The sequence below is a fragment of the Chlorocebus sabaeus genome, chromosome 9, assembly GCF_047675955.1.
Source record: "Chlorocebus sabaeus isolate Y175 chromosome 9, mChlSab1.0.hap1, whole genome shotgun sequence".
Taxonomy (NCBI): Eukaryota; Metazoa; Chordata; class Mammalia; order Primates; family Cercopithecidae; genus Chlorocebus; species Chlorocebus sabaeus.
The window spans coordinates 12,130,172-12,149,079 of NC_132912.1; the positions used below are offsets into that span (position 1 = coordinate 12,130,172).

Sequence of the window (18,908 nt, forward strand, 5' to 3'; positions counted from 1 at the left end):
TTTAACTTATCACTTGTACACAGATAATCCAGCTTTTAATCTCAATTAGTCTCAACCTGTTATCTGGCCTGCTTTAGAACCTTTTCCCCCACACACGCACACTCACACATACCCCAAACTAATTTTAACATTAGCCAATAATAATTTTGAAGGCAAACCAGTTAAAAGGTTATATGTCTTCTCAAATAAATGTGAATACATTTTAGATGATCCCATAAGCACTGATGTGCTTCAAACCAAACTCATCATCTGTCCCCTCCCCTTTATTCCCCCATGTCTGTGACTGGCGCCATCATCTGCTCAGATGCCCATGGCAGAATTTTAGTCTTATCTTAGTGTATTTTCTGCTTCCTCACCCCTTATATCTCACCACCAAGTCTCCTCAGTTCTACCTCCTAAAAATTTTCTTTTTTTTTTTTTTTTTTTTTTTTGAGAGGGAGTCTCGCACTGTCGCCCAGGCTGGAGTGCAGTGGCCGGATCGCAGCTCACTGCAAGCTCCGCCTCCCGGGTTTGTGCCATTCTCCTGCCTCAGCCTCCCTATAGCTGGGACTACAGGCGCCCGCCACCTCACCCGGCTATTTTTTTTGTATTTTTTAGTAGAGACGGGGTTTCACTGTATTAGCCAGGATGGTCTCGATCTCCTGACCTCGTGATCCGCCCGTCTCGGCCTCCCAAAGTGCTGGGATTACAGGCTTGAGCCACCGCGCCCGGCCCCTCCTAAAAATTTTCATATAGCAAGTCAGAATTCTCCAGTTTCTCCCCAACCATCCACACCCCAATTCATTTCTTCATTGTTGTCTCCCTAGGTTTTTAAAACAGCCTTTTAACTGTTCTCTGTCTCCCTGGTCTCAGCAGTTATCGCCTCCATACTAATCTTTCTAAAAACATGAATCTGATCATAACCACTCTACCTGCTTAGTTAAAATCCTTCAATAGTTATTCACTGCCACCAGGAAAAAAACCTCAAGCTCCTTAGCATGGCACTCTGGGTGCCTTATAAGCTAGTGTGTGCCTACCCTCCCCTCCCCTCCAGTCTTACCTGCAGCTGTTTTATTCAACTGGTTTCTCGTCTCTGCCTTTAAGACTCAGCTTAGGTCTCTAAAATAAAAACTGCTTTTTCCAAGAACCCTTTCCTGATATAGTAAATTAGGTGTCTCTTCTAGCTACACCCAAAATACCCTAGGCTTATACATTTACCATAATGTATGTCTTTTTTTTCTTTTTTTTAACTTCCCATAATGTATTTCAATTCTCTATTTATTTGTCTGACTGTCCTATTAGGCTATAAACTACGTAAGGGCAGAAACTCTTCCAACTTTACATTCCAAGGGTCTAGCACAGAGTTCACACTCCACAAATACTATCAAGCCATTAGGGGAGATCTTTCCAACTCTCAGGCTGGTTTAAGTACCTCCTCCATGAGCCCACAATATCCTCTGCAGCCCCCCATTACAGTACCTACAATATTGTATTAGAATTATGTAGTTAACTCTCACCCATTAGAGGTGAACCACTTTGAAGATGGTAATTATATTTCATTTATTTTTATCATCCCCCCTATAGCTGTGTGGGTATTTATTCATTCATTCATTCGAGACAGGGTCTCATTCTGTCACCCAGGCTGGAGTGCAGTGGCAAGATCACGGCTCCTGCAGCCTTGATCTCCCAAGTTCATCTCAGCCTCCTGAGTAGCTGGGACTACAGGAAAGCACCACCATGCCTGGCTAGTTTTAAAATGTGTTTGTAGAGAGGAGGTCTCACTATGTTGCCCAGGCTGGTATTTTGTAAGTGCTGGGAATATAGGCATGAGCCATTGCACCTGGTCTTAATTTTAAAATTTAAGCTTACATTTTATGTGCTTACATGACACACGAATAATGGTTTGAGATGCACCAAAACATTCATAACATAACAAAAATATTCATAAACATTGCTCTAAAAAACAGTATTGGGTGCCTGCTCATCTGCATCATTTGTTAAAAGTGTTACAGGTTGAACTTAATTACCCCTTGCAATACTGTGAACTCATTGGTAGCCAAGTGAGAAAAATGTCTACAGCTCTCCAGGGACGGCAACTCATAGGTATGGGATGTTCCAGTTTAGATAGAAATGTTTGTATTCTTATGAAAGAGTAAGATAACCAGCACTGGTCAATATTTTCAACCTCTGAAGCACAGGTAAATCAAGAACCTCTAGCTCTTTCCAGGATCCTCAAGCCCTTACCAAAAGTACACTGGTCCTCAGGTGAGATTCTGGAGATCTGAAAAGAAACCGTCCACATGTCTCCAGCAGGGTGCATGCCATTTCAATATGGTGATGAGAGAAGTCTGACAGAAGCATCTGCAACAGGAAGAATGATGAAAAATACAAAGGCAACTCTTCAATCCTAGTAGAGGAAGAAATTATCATACATCTAATGTGTGTAAGAACTTGGAAAATGTAAAAAACAGAAGTGAGTCTACTCGGGTTCACTGCTGGGCATCTTTTGTGTTCTGCCATTAATTTGTATTGAAAAACTTCAATATATTTAATGTCTTTCACAGAAAGATATGTGGAAACGAATGTCAAAGCCCTTTCTATATTTATTATTAGATGTTTTGTATTTAAACACATGCCACGTACACAGCAGACTTTTTCTCAATGCCTTTTGTTTTGGTCTATATATTTATTTTCCAAAATTCTCACTACAAAAGTATTATTTGCTCATTATATGAATTATAGACACAACATATCACTAGGACATTTTAGTATTTACCCTCCTAATCATTTATGCATATTTTCTAAACTAAAACAGATTGAGACATTTGAGAACTTGGTTTCTATTGTATCATTTAATCACTTGGTTTTTCTGGCTTATAAGGAATATCTTTTTGTGCTCTTTTTTGTCCTTCTATGGCATGATTTGCAAAGAACATAGTACTACATAATATGAACTAGATTAAAACTTACTTGATTCTTATTCATCATCCAAATTGCCTCCCATTTCTTGCTACAGGTTAAGTTTCCCTTATCTAAAATGCCTGGGACCAGAAATGTTTCAGATTTCAAATTTTTTTCAGATTTTGGAATACAGTATTTGAAATTTGAAATGGGAGGCAATTTGCATGATGAATAAGAATCAAGTAAGTTTTAATCTAGTTCATATCATGATACAATAGAAACCAATTTCTTGCCAATTTTTGCTTTACATATTTTGAAGCTATGTTATTGGCTGCATACTGATTCAGAGAGGTAATCTTTTCCTGTTAAAATAACCTCTTCATCATTACAAACCAGCCTTCTTTCTTTCTTTCTTTCTTTCTTTTTTGAGATGGAGTTTCACTCTTGTTACCCAGGCTGGAGTGCAATAGTGTGATCTTGGCTCACCATAACCTCCGCCTCCTGGATTCAAGTGATTCTCCTGCCTCAGCCTCCCGAGTAGCTGGGATTACAGGTGCACGCCACCACGCCTGGCTAATTTTGTATTTTTAGTAGATACGGGGTTTCTCCATGTTGGTCAGGCTGGTCTTGAACCCCTGACCTCAGGTGATCCACCCGCCTCAGACTCCCAAAGTGCTACGATTAAAGGCGTGAGCTACGGCGCCTGGCCCTTTATTTCTAATAATATTTCATGCTTTTGTCAAAAGTGTTACAGGTTGAACTTAATAACCCCTTGTAATACTGTGAACTCACTGGTAGCCAAGTGAGAAAAAATTTCTACAGCTCTCCAGGGATGGCAACTGATAAGTATGGGACGTTCTAGTTTAGGTAGAAATGTTTTTTTTTTTTTTTTGAGACGGAGTCTTGCTCTGTTGCCCAGGTTGGAGTGCAGTGGCCAGATCTTGGCTCACTGCAAGCTCCGCCTCCTGGGTTTACGCCATTCTCCTGCCTCAGCCTCCCGAGTAGCTGAGACTACACGCGCTCGCCACCTCGCCCAGCTAGTTTTTTTGTATTTTTTAGTAGAGACGGGGTTTCACTGTGTTAGCCAGGATGGTCTCGATCTCCTGACCTCATGATCCGCCCGTCTCCGCCTCCCAAAGTGCTGGGATTACAGGCTTGAGCCACCACGCCCGGCCGAAATGTTTGTATTCATATGACAGAGTAAGATAACTACCGCCAGTCAATATTTTTAACCTCTACGATAATACAGAGAAACCAGCTTTCATTTTATTAGTATTTGTATAGCACTATTTTCCCCATCTTTTTATTTAATTTCTCTCATCTTCATATTTAAGGGTAACGGTTGTAGATAGCTCCTAATAGTTGTTTTAATCAAGTTTTATATTTTTAAGGCTTTTACTTGATGTATTTCACCCTTTTCAGGTTTCACGTTATTACTGGTAGAACTGCATAAGTATCTAAGATCGTAACTATTTGTTTTGTATTTTGCACACCTGTTTAATGTTACTTTTTCTTCCTTTCTTGGTCTTCTTTTGGATTAATCAAATATTAAATTATTTCACTTTATCTACCATTTATAACTAAAACTTTAAACTTTTCAATTAAAAGCAATCAACCAATTTAGCACTAACCTTTAAACAATGTAGTGTGTCATTTTTGGTGAACATCTTAAACTTAGTTAGTTCTCCAATAAAACGAACAGTTTTATTCTTTGTTTCAATATTGATCTGGTCCTTTTTTCGTACCTAAAAATTAAGAGAGAAAAGATAATGCTTAATCAACATTTTGAATCTCTGTGATAAAAACTATTTTTAATGCATTCAAGTTGACTCCAGATTTTTTTTTTTTTTGAGACAGAGTTTCACTCTTGTCGCCCAGGCTGGAGCGCAATGGTGCAATCTTGGCTCACTACAACCTCTGCCTCCTGGGTTCAAGCGATTCTCCTGCTTCACCCTCCCAAGTAGCTGGGATTACAGGCATCCACCACCACACCTGGCTAATTTTTTGTATTTTTGGTAGAGATGGGATTTCATCATGTTGGCCAGGCTGGTCCCAAACTCCTGACCTCGAGCGATCCACCCACCTTGGCCTCCCAAAGTGCTGAGATTACAGGCGTGAGCCACTGTGCCCAGCCCATTCCAGATATTTTTAATAGGTAAGGGTAAAATTTCTTGCTATAGGCCAGGTGCGGTGGCTCAGGCCTGTAATCCCAGCACTTTGGGAGGCTGAGGAGGGCGGATCACAAGGTCAGGAGTTTGAGACAGCCTGGCCAACGTGGCGGAACCCTGTCTCAACTAAAAATACAAAAATTAGCCAGGTGTGGTGGCAGGCGCCTGTTATTCCAGCTACTTGGGAGGTTGAGGCAGGAGAATTGCTTGAACCCTGGAGGTGGAGGTTGCAGTGAGCTGAGATCATGCCATTGCACTCTAGCCTGGGTGACAAGAGCAAGACTCTGTCTCAAAACAAAAACAAAAACAAAAACAAAACTCTTGCTATATTTAAACTATTGTAAGTAAAAGAAAAAATTGCTTTGTATAACACCAGTCCCAGGATGTGCTCTGCAAAACAGCTCCACGGTCAAGTAATTTGGAGAAAAAAATGAATTTTACCAGGCCTAAAGAGGCTCTTAAATAAAGAAAACTTTAAGTCAATGTTTTTCAAATTTATTTGGCAACATGAACCTCCTTTTTGAAATGTTAACTGCTATTAGTTAACATCCCTTTAAATTAATACTAAAAGGAACACACTTTAGGAAATGCTGCTTTAAAAATATGAATGCCAAGTGCTGACCTAAGCAAAACTGGTATTAAAGCTTGGCTAGTGTATTATAATTATAAACTATGCTGCATTTTTACTATAAATACATTACAACGAAAGAGCCAATATAATCACTGTTCTTTTTTATCACCAGTCATGGTTGTACTTGGTCAATGGTTAAGTCCTTTGCAAATGTAAGTCTTCTAGTTAGGCACAAATTTCAAGAATTATCAGATGCAACAAAATCCGGCTGCTACAGTGCAATGCAAACAGACATATCAAGATAAATGTAATTGGATTTAACCTCAGAATTCCATTTTCATTGGAAAACCAAACCTACAGTCTAGAAAACTTTCATTTGAACACCAGTGACCATAATGTAGTGTCCTGAATTAGTTTAGCACTTTCTTTTCTTGTTTTCTGAGACAGCTTCACTCTGTCACCCAGGCTGGAGTGCAGTGGCACAATCTCGGCTCACTGCGACCTCCACCTCCCGGGTTAAAGAGATTTTTGTGCGTCAGCCTCCTGAGTGGCTGCGATTACAGGTGCGTGCCATCACGTCTGGCTACATTTTTGTATTTTTAGTAGAGATGGGGTTTCACCATGTTGCCCAGGCTGGTCTCAAACTCCTGGCCTCAAGCGATCCATCTGCCTCAGCGTCCCAAAATGCTGGGATTACAGGTGTGAACCACCACAATCGGCCTAGAACTTTTTTTTTCTTTTTCTGAGACAGAGTCTCGCACTGTTGCTCAGGCTAGAGTGCAATGGCACGATCTTGGCTCACTGCAACCTCCACCTCTCGGGTTCAAGTGATTCTCCTGCCTCAGCCTCCTGAGTACCTGGGATTACAGGCGCCTGCCACCACGCTCGGTTAATTTTTGTAGTTTTAGTAGACACGGGGTTTCACTATGGTGGTCAGGCTGGTCTTGAACTCTTGACCTCATGATCCGCCCGCCTCGGCCTCCCAAAGTGCCAGAACTTTTTTTTTAATGACATCATCTAAGCATACAAAATAGTTTTGCAATTAGAGACAAATATAAAATAGAACTAGAGTCTCATTTTTAATATTAAACAAAATGATACTGAATAAACCTGACTGCTTATTATTAGCCTTGTAATTTAGAAAGAAGCACAGCCTTCATAAAGAAAGAAACTTTCACAAATAAATGTTTCATATACATGCACATAAAAAACTTCTCTTATTAATTTACCTTATTTTCTGAGCTTCAAGGATTGATTGAATGTGGACTGTGGACCAGTTTCGCTGGATTTCAATCCCAGCACTATTACTTACACTTACTGCCTATTACTTAACCTGTGTCTCAATGTCCTTATCTGTAAATTGGACCTAATAGGGTTATAAGTCTTAAATAAGTTAATACTTGTAAAGCACATAAAACAGTGCTTTGGACCAGCAAGAGTTCAATAAATACTATCACTCATTTTATCCTTCCTTGTATATTTGTACCTCTAATACATGGGCACTAAATTAATATTTGCTGACAAATAATTGAAAAGCTAAAGCTTAATATACATTCTGCAGTGACATGAAAGAGCAAAAGTTCTAGAGTTAGAATGTCTGTGCTCTTAAGATCACTTTATGGGATATAATATCTTAAGCAAGTCATATAAACTCCCTGAGCCTGTCTGCCCACTTGGTAAAGTAAGGATAATGATGATGATGGTAGTGACCACACTTCACTTGATACTAAGCAATTAAGGTACAGGACAAAAGAAGATTATACAACTTTTAAAATGATGTTAGGCCGGGCGTGGTGGTTCACACCTGTAATCCCAGCACTTTGGGAGGCCGAGGCGGGCGGATCACGAGGTCAGGAGATTGAGACAATCCTGGCTAACACAGTGAAACCCTGTCTCTACTAAAAATATTAAAAAACTAGCCGGCGAGGTGGTGGGCGCCTGTAGTCCCAGCTACTCAGGCGGCTGAGGCAGGAGAATGGTGTGAACCTGGGAGGCGGAGCTTGCAGTGAGCCGAGATCGCGCCACTGCACTCCAGCCTGGGCGACACAGCGAGACGAGACTCCGTCTCAAAATAAATAAATAAATAAAATGATGTTTAAGGAGTATTTTAATGACAGGGTAAAATGCTTCTGAGAAATAACAGAAAATTACACATAAAATATAATTCATCCATGAAAAACTATAGAGAAAAAAAGGTAAAAATAAAAACTAAAAAACAAAAAACCACCAAAACGTTGCTGTTAAGTAATGAAACTGGTATTTTTCTTTCCTTTTTTTAAACTTTAAATGTTTTCTAAATTACACTGACCTTGTGTCTTTGTTTGGGAAAACACATAAGAAAGCATATCAAAAACTACGCACTAAAACAGGCCAGGCATGGTGGCTCACACCTGTGATCCCAGCACTTTGAGAGGCCGAGGCAGGTGGATCACTTGAGGTCAGGAGTTTGAGACCAGCCTGGCCAACATGGTGAAATTCCGTCTCTACTAAAAATACAAAAATTAGCAGGGCATGGTGGCACGTGCCTATAGTCCCAGCTACTCGGGAGGCTGAGGCACAAGAATCGCTTGAACCCGGGAGGGGGAGGTTGTGGCAAGATGAGATCATGCTACTGCACGCCAGCCTGGGTGACACAGTGAGACAAGATCTCAAAAAAAAAAAAGGAAAAAAAAACCACTATATACTAAAACTAAGTCTTTAGGGTCAGTAGGGTTGGGAAATACATATATCTATTTTTAAATCTCCTTGGACGACGTTGGATGCATATCCTCTTCATCAACTGCTATGGATTATCACACCATTTTAAGCATTACTAAGCATTCTAGTTTTCAAAACATGTTAACATGCTGTATCATCCACATCATATATTTATATTAATTCTAATTATTCTGAAATATTATAAAGGTTACGGAGGTTAGATCTAATAAAAATGACAAAATTATACAATATTTAAATGAAGTGTTATAAATCAATGATCTCACTCCCTCATTTTCAGATGAGAAAACTGAAGGCTTTTCAAAAGCTTGTAACTTATAAAAATGGCTAACATTCTCACTCCTCATTCACCATTTCAACATTTTTCACTGTCACTTCTTTCTTTTTATTTTTTTTTTGAGACGTAGTTTCACTCTTGTTGCCCAGGCTGGAGTGCAATGGTGTGATCTCGGCTCACCGCAACCTCCGCCTCCCAGGTTCAAGTGATTCTCCTGCCTCAGCCTCCCAAGTAGCTGGGATTAAAGGCATGTGCCACCATGCCTGGCTAATTTTGCATTTTTAGTAGAGATGAAGTTTCTCCATGTTGGTTAGGCTGACTGAACTCCTGACCTCAGGTGATCCGCCGGCCTCGGCCACCCAAAGTGCTGGGATTACAGGCGTGAGCCACTGCGTCCGGTCTTCACTCTCATTTCTTAAAACCTTATGATCAAAAATATGTCAAAACACTTCTGGATGAATTAACAATATAACATTTTCTATATATTTGTAGTTCAATAATGCCTCTTGTAAGATTTTATTCATATAATCAATCATCCATAGCAAAAATGTGGCTTGCAACTCTGCTAAAGACAAATAAAATTTAGATTAATTGAACAACAAAGTTTGTATATACTAATTAAAACTCTTCGGGCTGGGCACAGTGGCTCATGCCTATAATCCCAGCACTTTGGGAGGCCAAGGCAGGCAGATCACTTAAGGTCAGGAGTTTGAGATCAACCTGGCCAACATGGTAAAACCCCGTCTCTGCTAAAAGTACAAAAATTGGCCGGGTATGGTGGCCTGTGCCTGTAGTCCCAGCTACTTGGGAGGCTGAGGCAGGAGAATCACTTGAAGCCGGGAAGCTGAGGTTACAGTGAGCCAAGATCCCGCCACTGCACTCCAGCCCGGGCAACAGAGCAAGACTTCGTTTCAAAAACAACAATAACAACAACAACAAAAAACTTTTCAGATATATCAACACACATGAACTGTAAGGATTTCCTAAGGCCTATCATTTACCACTTTCCTAGAGAAAGAACCCTCTGTTCTAGTCAAGCTGGCCCCTCTAGAAGGGCCAAATAGATATTCACCCAAATAGATTTTCTGTCCTCCATAATTTGCTCACTTTGTTTTACATGAAGTTTATTCAATCATTCAGCAAACTTTTCTGAAAACCTACTGTAGGCTAAACATAAAATCAGTACTGAGTCTATAAATAAGTAAATTTGCCTTGACATAAAATTCTTTAAAAACTTTTGTGAACCAGTGTCTCCAAAGTAGAGTGCATAAGACTATTTACCTACTTGGAGTAGGGAAGGGAAACTGGAAATTCTATTTATATGTTTTATCTCACACATTTCCATTTGTTTTTGTATGGTTTACAATGCACAAAAGCATTTGGTACAATTGCCAAGGTATGTAATTTTGAAATAAATATACCTATAATGGAGATATGTAGTCAACTTATTTTAACAAATAAAGAAACTTAATCAAAAAGTTGGGAGATAATTATTTTTTAAAATGTCAGTGACTTAATTTGTTTATGTTAAATAAAAGTTGTCTCCCCAGTCAGGTGTGTTGGCATGCGCCTGTAGTCCTAGTTACTTGGGAGGCTGAAACAGGAGGATCACGTGAGTCCATAAGTTTGAGGCTGCAGTGAGCTATGATCATGCCACTGCATTCCACCTTGGGTGACAGAGTAAGATACCATCTCTTAAAACAAAACAAAACAAAAAGTTGTCCCCTTCATCACTAAAGAAGTAGGCCGTACTGAAACTTTAGAGAACACAGAAAACTAGAATGGAAAAGAATTCCTCATATTCCCACCATCCAAAGACTGCCACGTTAACATACTCACATGTAATTGTTTTTTCTTCTCTACTTTCTAAGCATTTTAAGTGTATGTTTATTATATGTAAGATTTTATATCTTGCTTTTAAAAAAAGTACTTTCTGATATAAAAACTTGTTGTTGCTGTTGTTGTTTTTTGAGACGGAATTTCACTCTTGTTGCCCAGGCTAGAGTGCAGTGGCGCAATCTTAGCTCACGGTAACCTCCGCCCCCCGGGTTCAAGTGATTCTCCTGCCTCAGCCTCCTGAGTAGCTGGGATTACAGGCATGCGCCACCACGCCCGGCTAATTTTGTATTTTTTCTTTTTTTAGGGAGACGGAGTTTCTCCATGTTGGTCAGGCTGGTCTCGAACTCCCAACCTCAGGTGATCTGCCCGCCTCGGCCTCCCAAAATGCTGGGATTATAGGTGTGGGCCACCGCACCTGGCCCTAAAAAGGTTTTTGTAAACATCAATTCTAATGGCTTTCCATCATTTCAGCATTGTGAGTATACGGCCATTTTATTAATCCACTGTTGGGCTTTCAGATGATCGGTTTTCCCTATTAGAGTCATACTGTGAATCACCCTTTTTTGGTACATAGATTTGTTTACTTAGGACATGTCCTCGGAGTTGTCCAAAGTATGAATGCCTCTAGGGCTCTTGAAATCTAGTGCCAAACAGCTTCACCAGATTCCCACCTGAAGTATCTGAGAATGTTGGTTTCTCATGTCTATTACCTTTTCTAATTGTCAGTCAAATTAGCAAACCCATTGTTTCAACTAGAATTTCCTTAACTGCCAATGAAATTTCACACAGCTTTGTTAACCTGCTTTATTTCTCAGTTGAGGTTCTTAGGGGGGAAAACATATCAGACTGCAGAAATACACTGGATCTAGGTAGAAGACAGAGACAAGAAAAGCTGGTTAAAAAGCTACTATCATAACTCCAGGTATAGAAAATGAAAGACAGTGGCAGGAGGTACGAAGAGGAGATGCTAGATTTTAGTTGTTTTAGAAGTCAGTATCAAATGAATTCAGTAAACAATGGCTCCTAAATGTCTAGGTGCAAAAGAAGAGGTATTTATCTCAGTAATTGGATAAAATACATTGTAAATTTACAGGGAAAATACAGAAGCAGATTCAAGGAAGTAAAAGACATTTTTAAGAAGAAAATAATGAATTCGGTTTGGGGACCAATTTAGCTCAAAGTACATGAAAACTTTCTAAGTATCATAAGAGAGGTTTTGGCAAGATATATATATTTGGGGTTGTTGAAAAATAGATACGAATTAAAGGCCAGCTAAAGGCATCCCATTAAAAAGGAGGCTGAAGGAAGAAAGCTGAGCCAATCCCAACAAAGAAACTCAGCTAGAAAAAAAGGTGGAGGAGATTAAGAATAGTAACACAAGTAAGAACCAGGAGAGAATGGTGGTATAGAAGGTATAATTATTATTAAATGATATTTATGTACAGATGCTATGTGAGGAGCTATACGTGCATTATTTCATTTAATCCTTAAGAACAATCCTATTTCTAGAAATGCAATTATTAACCCTACTTGGTAGACATGGAAACCAAGGTTTAGAACACTTGAGTCTAAGTTGGCCAAAGTTACAATGCTAGCATATGGTGGAGCCAGAGGCAGGCTTCCTAAAAAACAGGAGAGTCTGGCAGTTTCAAGTCTGCAGAGACACCAACTAACAGGCAACCGGAAAAACAACTGCTGGTCTCTGCCAGGGTGCTATGATGGTGAATCAAAGGGTAAATGTCAGGAGAAACAGACAAGTATACTGTCAAACATTTCAATAAGAAGGTAAGGAAATAGCTGGCGGCTGAGGGAGGGGACAGGGGATGCTGAGAAAAGGTGTTTGCTGTTGTCACTTTAAGGATGTGAGTGGTGAGCATGTTTCCGCCTAATAGAAAATCACTGGCAAAGCCTATAGATTTGGGGTAGGAAGGCCAGATCCTGGAGGAAGTAGACGGTGATCAAGTATGTAGAGTGCTCTTTCTTCTCCCTTGGAGAGCACTGGTTCCCAAAGTGTGCTCCTGGAGTTCTGATATTCTTCCCTTGTAATGAAGCATTGCAGCAGTACAATAAAAATGCCAATACCCCAACTCTCACCCCAATTTCAAATGAGAGAGTACACACAGAATTTTCTTAATTTCAAGTTTTTCACCAAAAGCACTAATTATGCTTGGTCCAGGAACTTGTGTTTTAATTTGGGGATTGGTTGAGGGGTATAGGCATATAACCAATATAATAACTCATACTGTCCACTAGTAAAACAGTTACTTCTTTGTACAATGGGATTAAACATATCAACAAGAATATCACGGCTTCTGATGTATCTGTGTCTGAACCAGCAGCATTTGTCAAAGTGTGTTCTTTGATGGGTTCCATATGCATGCCCTCCAGGAGATTCACAGAGCACATTACCATATTAATGCTTTGATAATTCTTAAAACAAAACAAAACAAAACAAAACCATTTAACTTTATTGAGTTCAGTGTTTCCAACCTCTCTAAACATAGAAACCTTCCCTTACATACTACTACCTGTGAAAACCTGAAAAACTAGCAAAAGTTGGCCCCAAAAAATCTTAACCACAAATCTCATACTAACAAGAAGTGCTTACAGACTATTCTTTGCAAGAGAATCTCCTTCCTTTGCACTCAAAGCACCCACTCTCCAATAATTCACCTGGCAATTCACCATGCAATTCCTTACAGCTATTACATTTAAGGATTAATTTTTATTTAAACCTTGTGTCCTCAACTACACCGTGAGTTCCTGACCTCGGGAATTTTGTCTGCTCTTCCGAGAGCTTGGCAATATGACTGACTGGTGCATAGTGAGTGAGAGACAGCACGTGCAGATATTTCCTGTTTTTATTTGCATTCTCACCAACTTATGATAAAGCAAAGTTTTGTAAACACCATTTTTCCATTGGCTAACAACAATTGAATTTCATGTTTTTTCACAGTCTAACAACGTCCACTTTCAGTCACCTCTGGCAGTATCATTTCCCCACTATCAAGCCTGTATTTGAAGCAGAAGCACCTCCATGAAGTAACTGGATAACATGGGTTGGGAGAATCACTAACACATAGTTTGTTCATACTTCTAGGGCTAGAGAGAAAGGGAAGCCATCTGGTAACGGGCTCCTGTTATTTCCCAGGGTGATCTTTAAGAAACTCACCATGATCCAAGGTAAAATTTCTTAAGGCAAGAATCAAAGAAACACGGGCTATGGCAGCACTCGCTAGTATCAGATTATTGATGGAAACTTGTAGACGCCACATATTTGGACCCAAGCACCTAAAGAACCTTATCCTATGTGGCACCACACCCTGACTCATGGTGGCCAATTATGTTTCTTTTGGAAACACCAATGAAGGCTCCGGCTGTCTTGACCTTGGAGAAGCGTTTCTACCTTAGAAAAGCAAAAAAGTGCCATTCCTGCAACGGGGGAACAAGGTAGCAGCAACAGCTCACCTTCCAACAGGAATATCACTGATCAATTTCAAGCTTCGTTAAGTAAACCACTTTTCAAAAATTTAGAATGCCATAAATTCTAAACTGTTATACCACTATCAAATTTCAAGAATATGCTTACCAACAATTACATTCTTAAAGAATCCTCACTCAACGTATAAGAATATATATATTACAAAATAAATGCTTAAATACATACATGAAATCTGAAATCCCCCCTCAGCATGGAACAAAGATCCTCTGCTACATCAGACATGCAGGGATGCAATGTAGCAACCAATCTTGCATAAAATGGTAGCAAATCCAACCTGCAAAAGTTATATGTGATATGTGTCAAAGGAAAGACATCAAAAATAATTCATTTTAAAATTTAAACTTTTTCAGATGTATTCACACATTAAATGATTTTAAAACTCATACAGACATGCCTATTTATTGCCATCATAAAGAAGTGTTTGAAAATTCAATGAGCCTTCTGAAATTTTATTAATATTCTGGCATTCTTCATTCCGTGAATTTATTGCATAACTATAATTTTATTAAGTATGTAATTTTGATAAAATATGAAACACCACGCACACACACAAAAAACAACAGTATGTTTTGACACGACTTAAATTTTTAATCACATAATTACTGAGTAACTGCATATTTACAAATCTCAAGGTAACTTCTTTAGTGTAAGAGACGAAATCCTTTAAAGCCATTTCCTTCATTTATCTCAGGGAAAGTTATTTGGAAACCCCAAGGTCTAAAGCAAAAAGGTAATCAACAGGCTGAGTGCAGTAGCTCACGCCTGTAATGGGAGGCCAAGGCAGGCAGATCATGAGGTAAGCAGATCGAGACTATCCTGGCTAACACGCTGAAACCCTGTCTCTACTAAAAATAAAAAAATTAGCTGGGTATGGTGGCACACGCCTGTAGTTACAGCTACTCGGGAGGCTGAGGCAGGAGAATTGCTTGAACCTGGGAGGCGGATGTTGCAGTGAGCCCTGATCACGCCACTGCACTCCAGCCTGGGTGACAGAGCAAGACTCCATCACATGAATGAATGAATGAATGAACAAATGAATGAATGGTACTCAGTAACTAAAAAAGCCTCAAGGAAGGCAAAACAATATTACAAAATCTATACACTAACTTACGTATTTCACTCATTACAGAACCCACTCAGATCCTCATTCAGGATCTTAATTTGGACAGTAAATGGCAAATATGTGGCATTCACAATGCCACCCTCTTCCACTGTCAGAGCACTTTTTCCCATTACACAGGAATGATGCTCCGGAATCTTGCTTAGCACAGCACTCCAGGTGACCACTACTAGTTGGAATCAACACGCAAGCTAAAATTTATTTTCCATTCCTGCCATAGATGTTATTACTCAATGGTTCAACACTCAGCAGATCAGACTCTGAAGATGAGAAGTAGTGAGGAACTGATAAAAGCAGCTGTACCGACAGCAGCAAGTAATGGAGCTAACAGTGAGAGAGGAAGCTAAAAACTATAAAATTACAAGAGCTTAAAAATTATGACAGCTTGAAGCCAATTAGAACAGAAACAAATAATCATACAAGTCTTAATTATCGCTGAGTAGAGGCCGGGCACGGTGGCTCATGCCTGTAATCCCAGCACTTTGGGAGGCTGAGGCAGGCAGATCACCTGAGGTCAGGAGTTTGAGATCAGCCTGACCAATATGGTAAAACTCGATCTCTACTAAAAATACAAAAATTAGCCGGGCGTGGTGGGAGGTGCCTGTAATCCCAGCTACTCGGGAGACTGAGGCAGGAGAATCCTTGAACCCAGGAGGTGGAGGTTGCAGTGAGCCGAGATCATGCCACTGCACTCCAGCTCGGGCAACTAGAGCGAAACTCCATCTCAAAAAAAGATTATTGCTGAGTACATCACTGTATCATACAATAATATATGAAAATGTTTGATCATCAGGAAAAAAACCACATAATTAGATGTGGAAAGCTCCTCGGATGGATACATTAACCCTTAGCTAAAGGGACACAGTGAAAAAAGAAGGATGGAAACAAATTTGAAAGGTATGGTTAGGCGGGGCATGGTGGCCAGTAATCCCAGCATTTTGGGAGGCTGAGGCAGGCGGATCACCTGAGGTCAGGAGTTCAAGATCAGTCTGGTCAACATGGTGAAACCCCCACCTCTACTAAAAATACAAAATTTAGCTGGGTGCTGTGGGGCCTGTTTGTAATCCCAGCTACTCGGGCCTGGGAGGTGGAGGTTGCAGTGAGCCAAATCCATGTCACAGGACTCCAGTCTGGCCACAGAGTGAGACTATCTCAAAAAGATTGAAAAAAAAAAAAATTGAAAAGAAGAAAGGTATGGTTGAAAGGAGGAAACTGGTTAAATTCATACCTAAAAGCCTCAAAAACATGGTACTCCTCAAAAACTTGGGCTATCATAATTTCTAAGCAAATTAGTTCTTACTAATGTGCTGGGCCCTGTCCTAGGCCTTATATATATCACTCAACTTGTTAAACCTAATAACCACTCTATACGGTGGATATCACACTCACCATTGCAGAAATAAGACAGACGCTGAGAGAAGCTGGCAATATGATAGCTTTGTAGCAATACCGCAATAATTTTTTAAAATAAATCGTATCTTTCTTTAAAGAAATACTGAAAACTATAATCCATTATATAAAAACATTTAATGCTAAAATTTAAATGTTTATTTAAAATATTTTTAAGGTTTTATCAATTAAAGTCTAAGCTGCTATCACATGGAAAATGCACAAAAATAGGTCCTCCCACTCTCTAAAGATATTACAAAAATAAGGTGTTCCCGTAAGTTTGTTTTTTTTTTTTTTTGAGACGGAGTCTCATTCTGTTGCTCAGGCTGGAGTGGAGTGCAGTGGTGCAATCTTGGCTCACTGCAACCTCCGCCTCCCAGGTTCAAGCGATTCTTCTGCCTCAGCCTCCCATGTAGCTGGGATTACAGGCAAGCACCACTATGCCCTGCTAATTTTTGTATTTTTAGTAGAGACAGGGTTTCACCATATTGGCCAGGCTGGTCTTGAACTCCTGACCTCGTGATCCATCTGCCTTGGCCTCCCAAAGTTCCGGGATTACAGGCGTGAGCCACTGCACCCGGCCCCTATAAGTTACTCTTATAAACATGTAATAATTCCCCTAATGTTCCTAGCGCTAAAAAAAAAAAAAAAAAAAAAAAAAAAAGGCTTGGAGCAAATGAACATTTAATGTTCTTACATAATAGATGAATTTACACTAACATTAAATTTACGAATTTTAGTTAGAATATTAGGTTCTTCATTCATTTTCCACATCCATTTTAACAACAAATAAAGTATTCTTTTCCAGTTCATAATCAGTTGTCAAATTCAAATATAGGATTTAAATTTATGTGGAAGTTCTTTTGCTGCCATTGCTATAATTTCGGGTCAGAAAAGTACAGGTACCAGAGCAAAGGTAACAAGATGGCAAAGCAACGCACTGGGAGTGAGGAGGCCCAGGTATAAACTGTATAGCAGCAAACAGCGTCTCCATGACCTCAGGGACTGATCCACCCTCTTCTCCCATACCTCCCAGCTTGCCTGCACCAGGCCCCCTGACTCCTCACTGATGATCTGACTCCGGGCCTCTGCAATGGTCCCTGCCTTGGGCTGGAATATGCTTTCCCTAAACATCCATACTGTTTACTCCCTCCCTAAGGGGAGTCCCAGTCTCCATGTTTTGACCCATTCTGAATACTCCAAGGAAACTGCACCTAACCCATCCTACCTCTCCCAATCCCCCTACAAAGCTTTTTTTTTTTTTGAGACAGAGTTTCAGTCTTGTTGCCCAGGCTGGAGTGCAATGGCGCGATCTCGGCTCACTGCAACCTCTGCCTCCAGGTTCAAGCAATTCTCCTGCCTCGGTCTCCCAAGTACCTGGGATCACAGGCATGCACCACCACACCTGGTTAATTTTGTATTTTTAGTAGAGACTGGGTTTCTCCATGTTGGTCAGACTGATCTCGAACTCCCGACCTCAGGCGATACACCTGCCTTGGCCTCCCAAAATGCTGAGATTATAGGCATGAGTCACTGCGCCCAGGCCTACCTGCACTACTTTTAAAAATGGAATTTACCACTTAAAGTAGTAAATAATTGATTTGTTATGGTTAACTCATTTGTTACCCCTCCCCACCAGAAATGTTCAGTTCCATGGCAGACAGTTTATTAGCACTCAAACACTGCCTGGAACATAGGCAGGTACTCAATATACACGTTTGTTAGATAAATGAGTATCTCTGGTAACTCACTCTTAAGTATACTGTTAGCATTTAGTCTAAGACATTCTTCCTCATATTAAGGAAGTAGCATCTTACTTTTGTAATAATATTACATTTTACCAAGCAAAAGCTAACTTACCAAATTATCTTTTAGCAATTAATGGGACATTCACATAGTTACTTACTTTCCTGCTGATGTTATATATATTAATAGATTGCCTATGTTAGAGCATCCTTCCATTTCTATGATCAATCTTCTTTGGTCATGCTGGATTCTTATTTTCTAATATACTATGTATTAAATATGATTTGCTAGTGTTTTACTTGAAATTTTTATATTGATGTTCACAAGTGAGACTGGTCAATGCTTGTGATTTTCTTGCTCCTTCTTCTTAGAATTTTTAATACATGAAATAACAAGCTTTCTATGCTCTGGAACAAGTGATATTATTTCTTCCTTAAAAGGCTAAAAATACTCAGTTAAGCTTTCTAGTCTTATTCTATTTAAGATGAAATTATTTTTTTTTTTTTGAGATAGAGTTTCATTCTTGCTGCCCAGGCTGGAGTGCAATAGTGTGTTCTCGGCTAACCGCAACCTCCACCTCCCAGGTTCAAGTAATTCTCCTGCCTCAGCCTCCCAACTAGCTGGGATTACAGGTATGTGCCACCACACCCAGCTAACTGTGTATTTTCAGTAGACACGGGATTTCTCCATGTTGGTCAGGG

The 18,908-nt window shown here is 39.9% G+C and overlaps 1 protein-coding gene across 2 annotated transcripts in view; it reads right to left on the reverse strand.

The window, feature by feature from the left end:
- Positions 1-18,908, reverse strand: part of UPF2 (UPF2 regulator of nonsense mediated mRNA decay) — a 126,673-nt gene that overhangs the window by 49,129 nt on the left and 58,636 nt on the right. For both annotated transcript variants that reach the window (XM_008002258.3, XM_008002259.3), the window contains exons 9-11: positions 14,118-14,226; positions 4,512-4,625; positions 2,224-2,340 (exon numbers count right to left, since the gene is read on the reverse strand). In XM_008002258.3, coding sequence (XP_008000449.1) covers positions 2,224-2,340; positions 4,512-4,625; positions 14,118-14,226 — 340 coding nt within the window. The remainder of the gene's footprint in view (positions 1-2,223; positions 2,341-4,511; positions 4,626-14,117; positions 14,227-18,908) is intronic.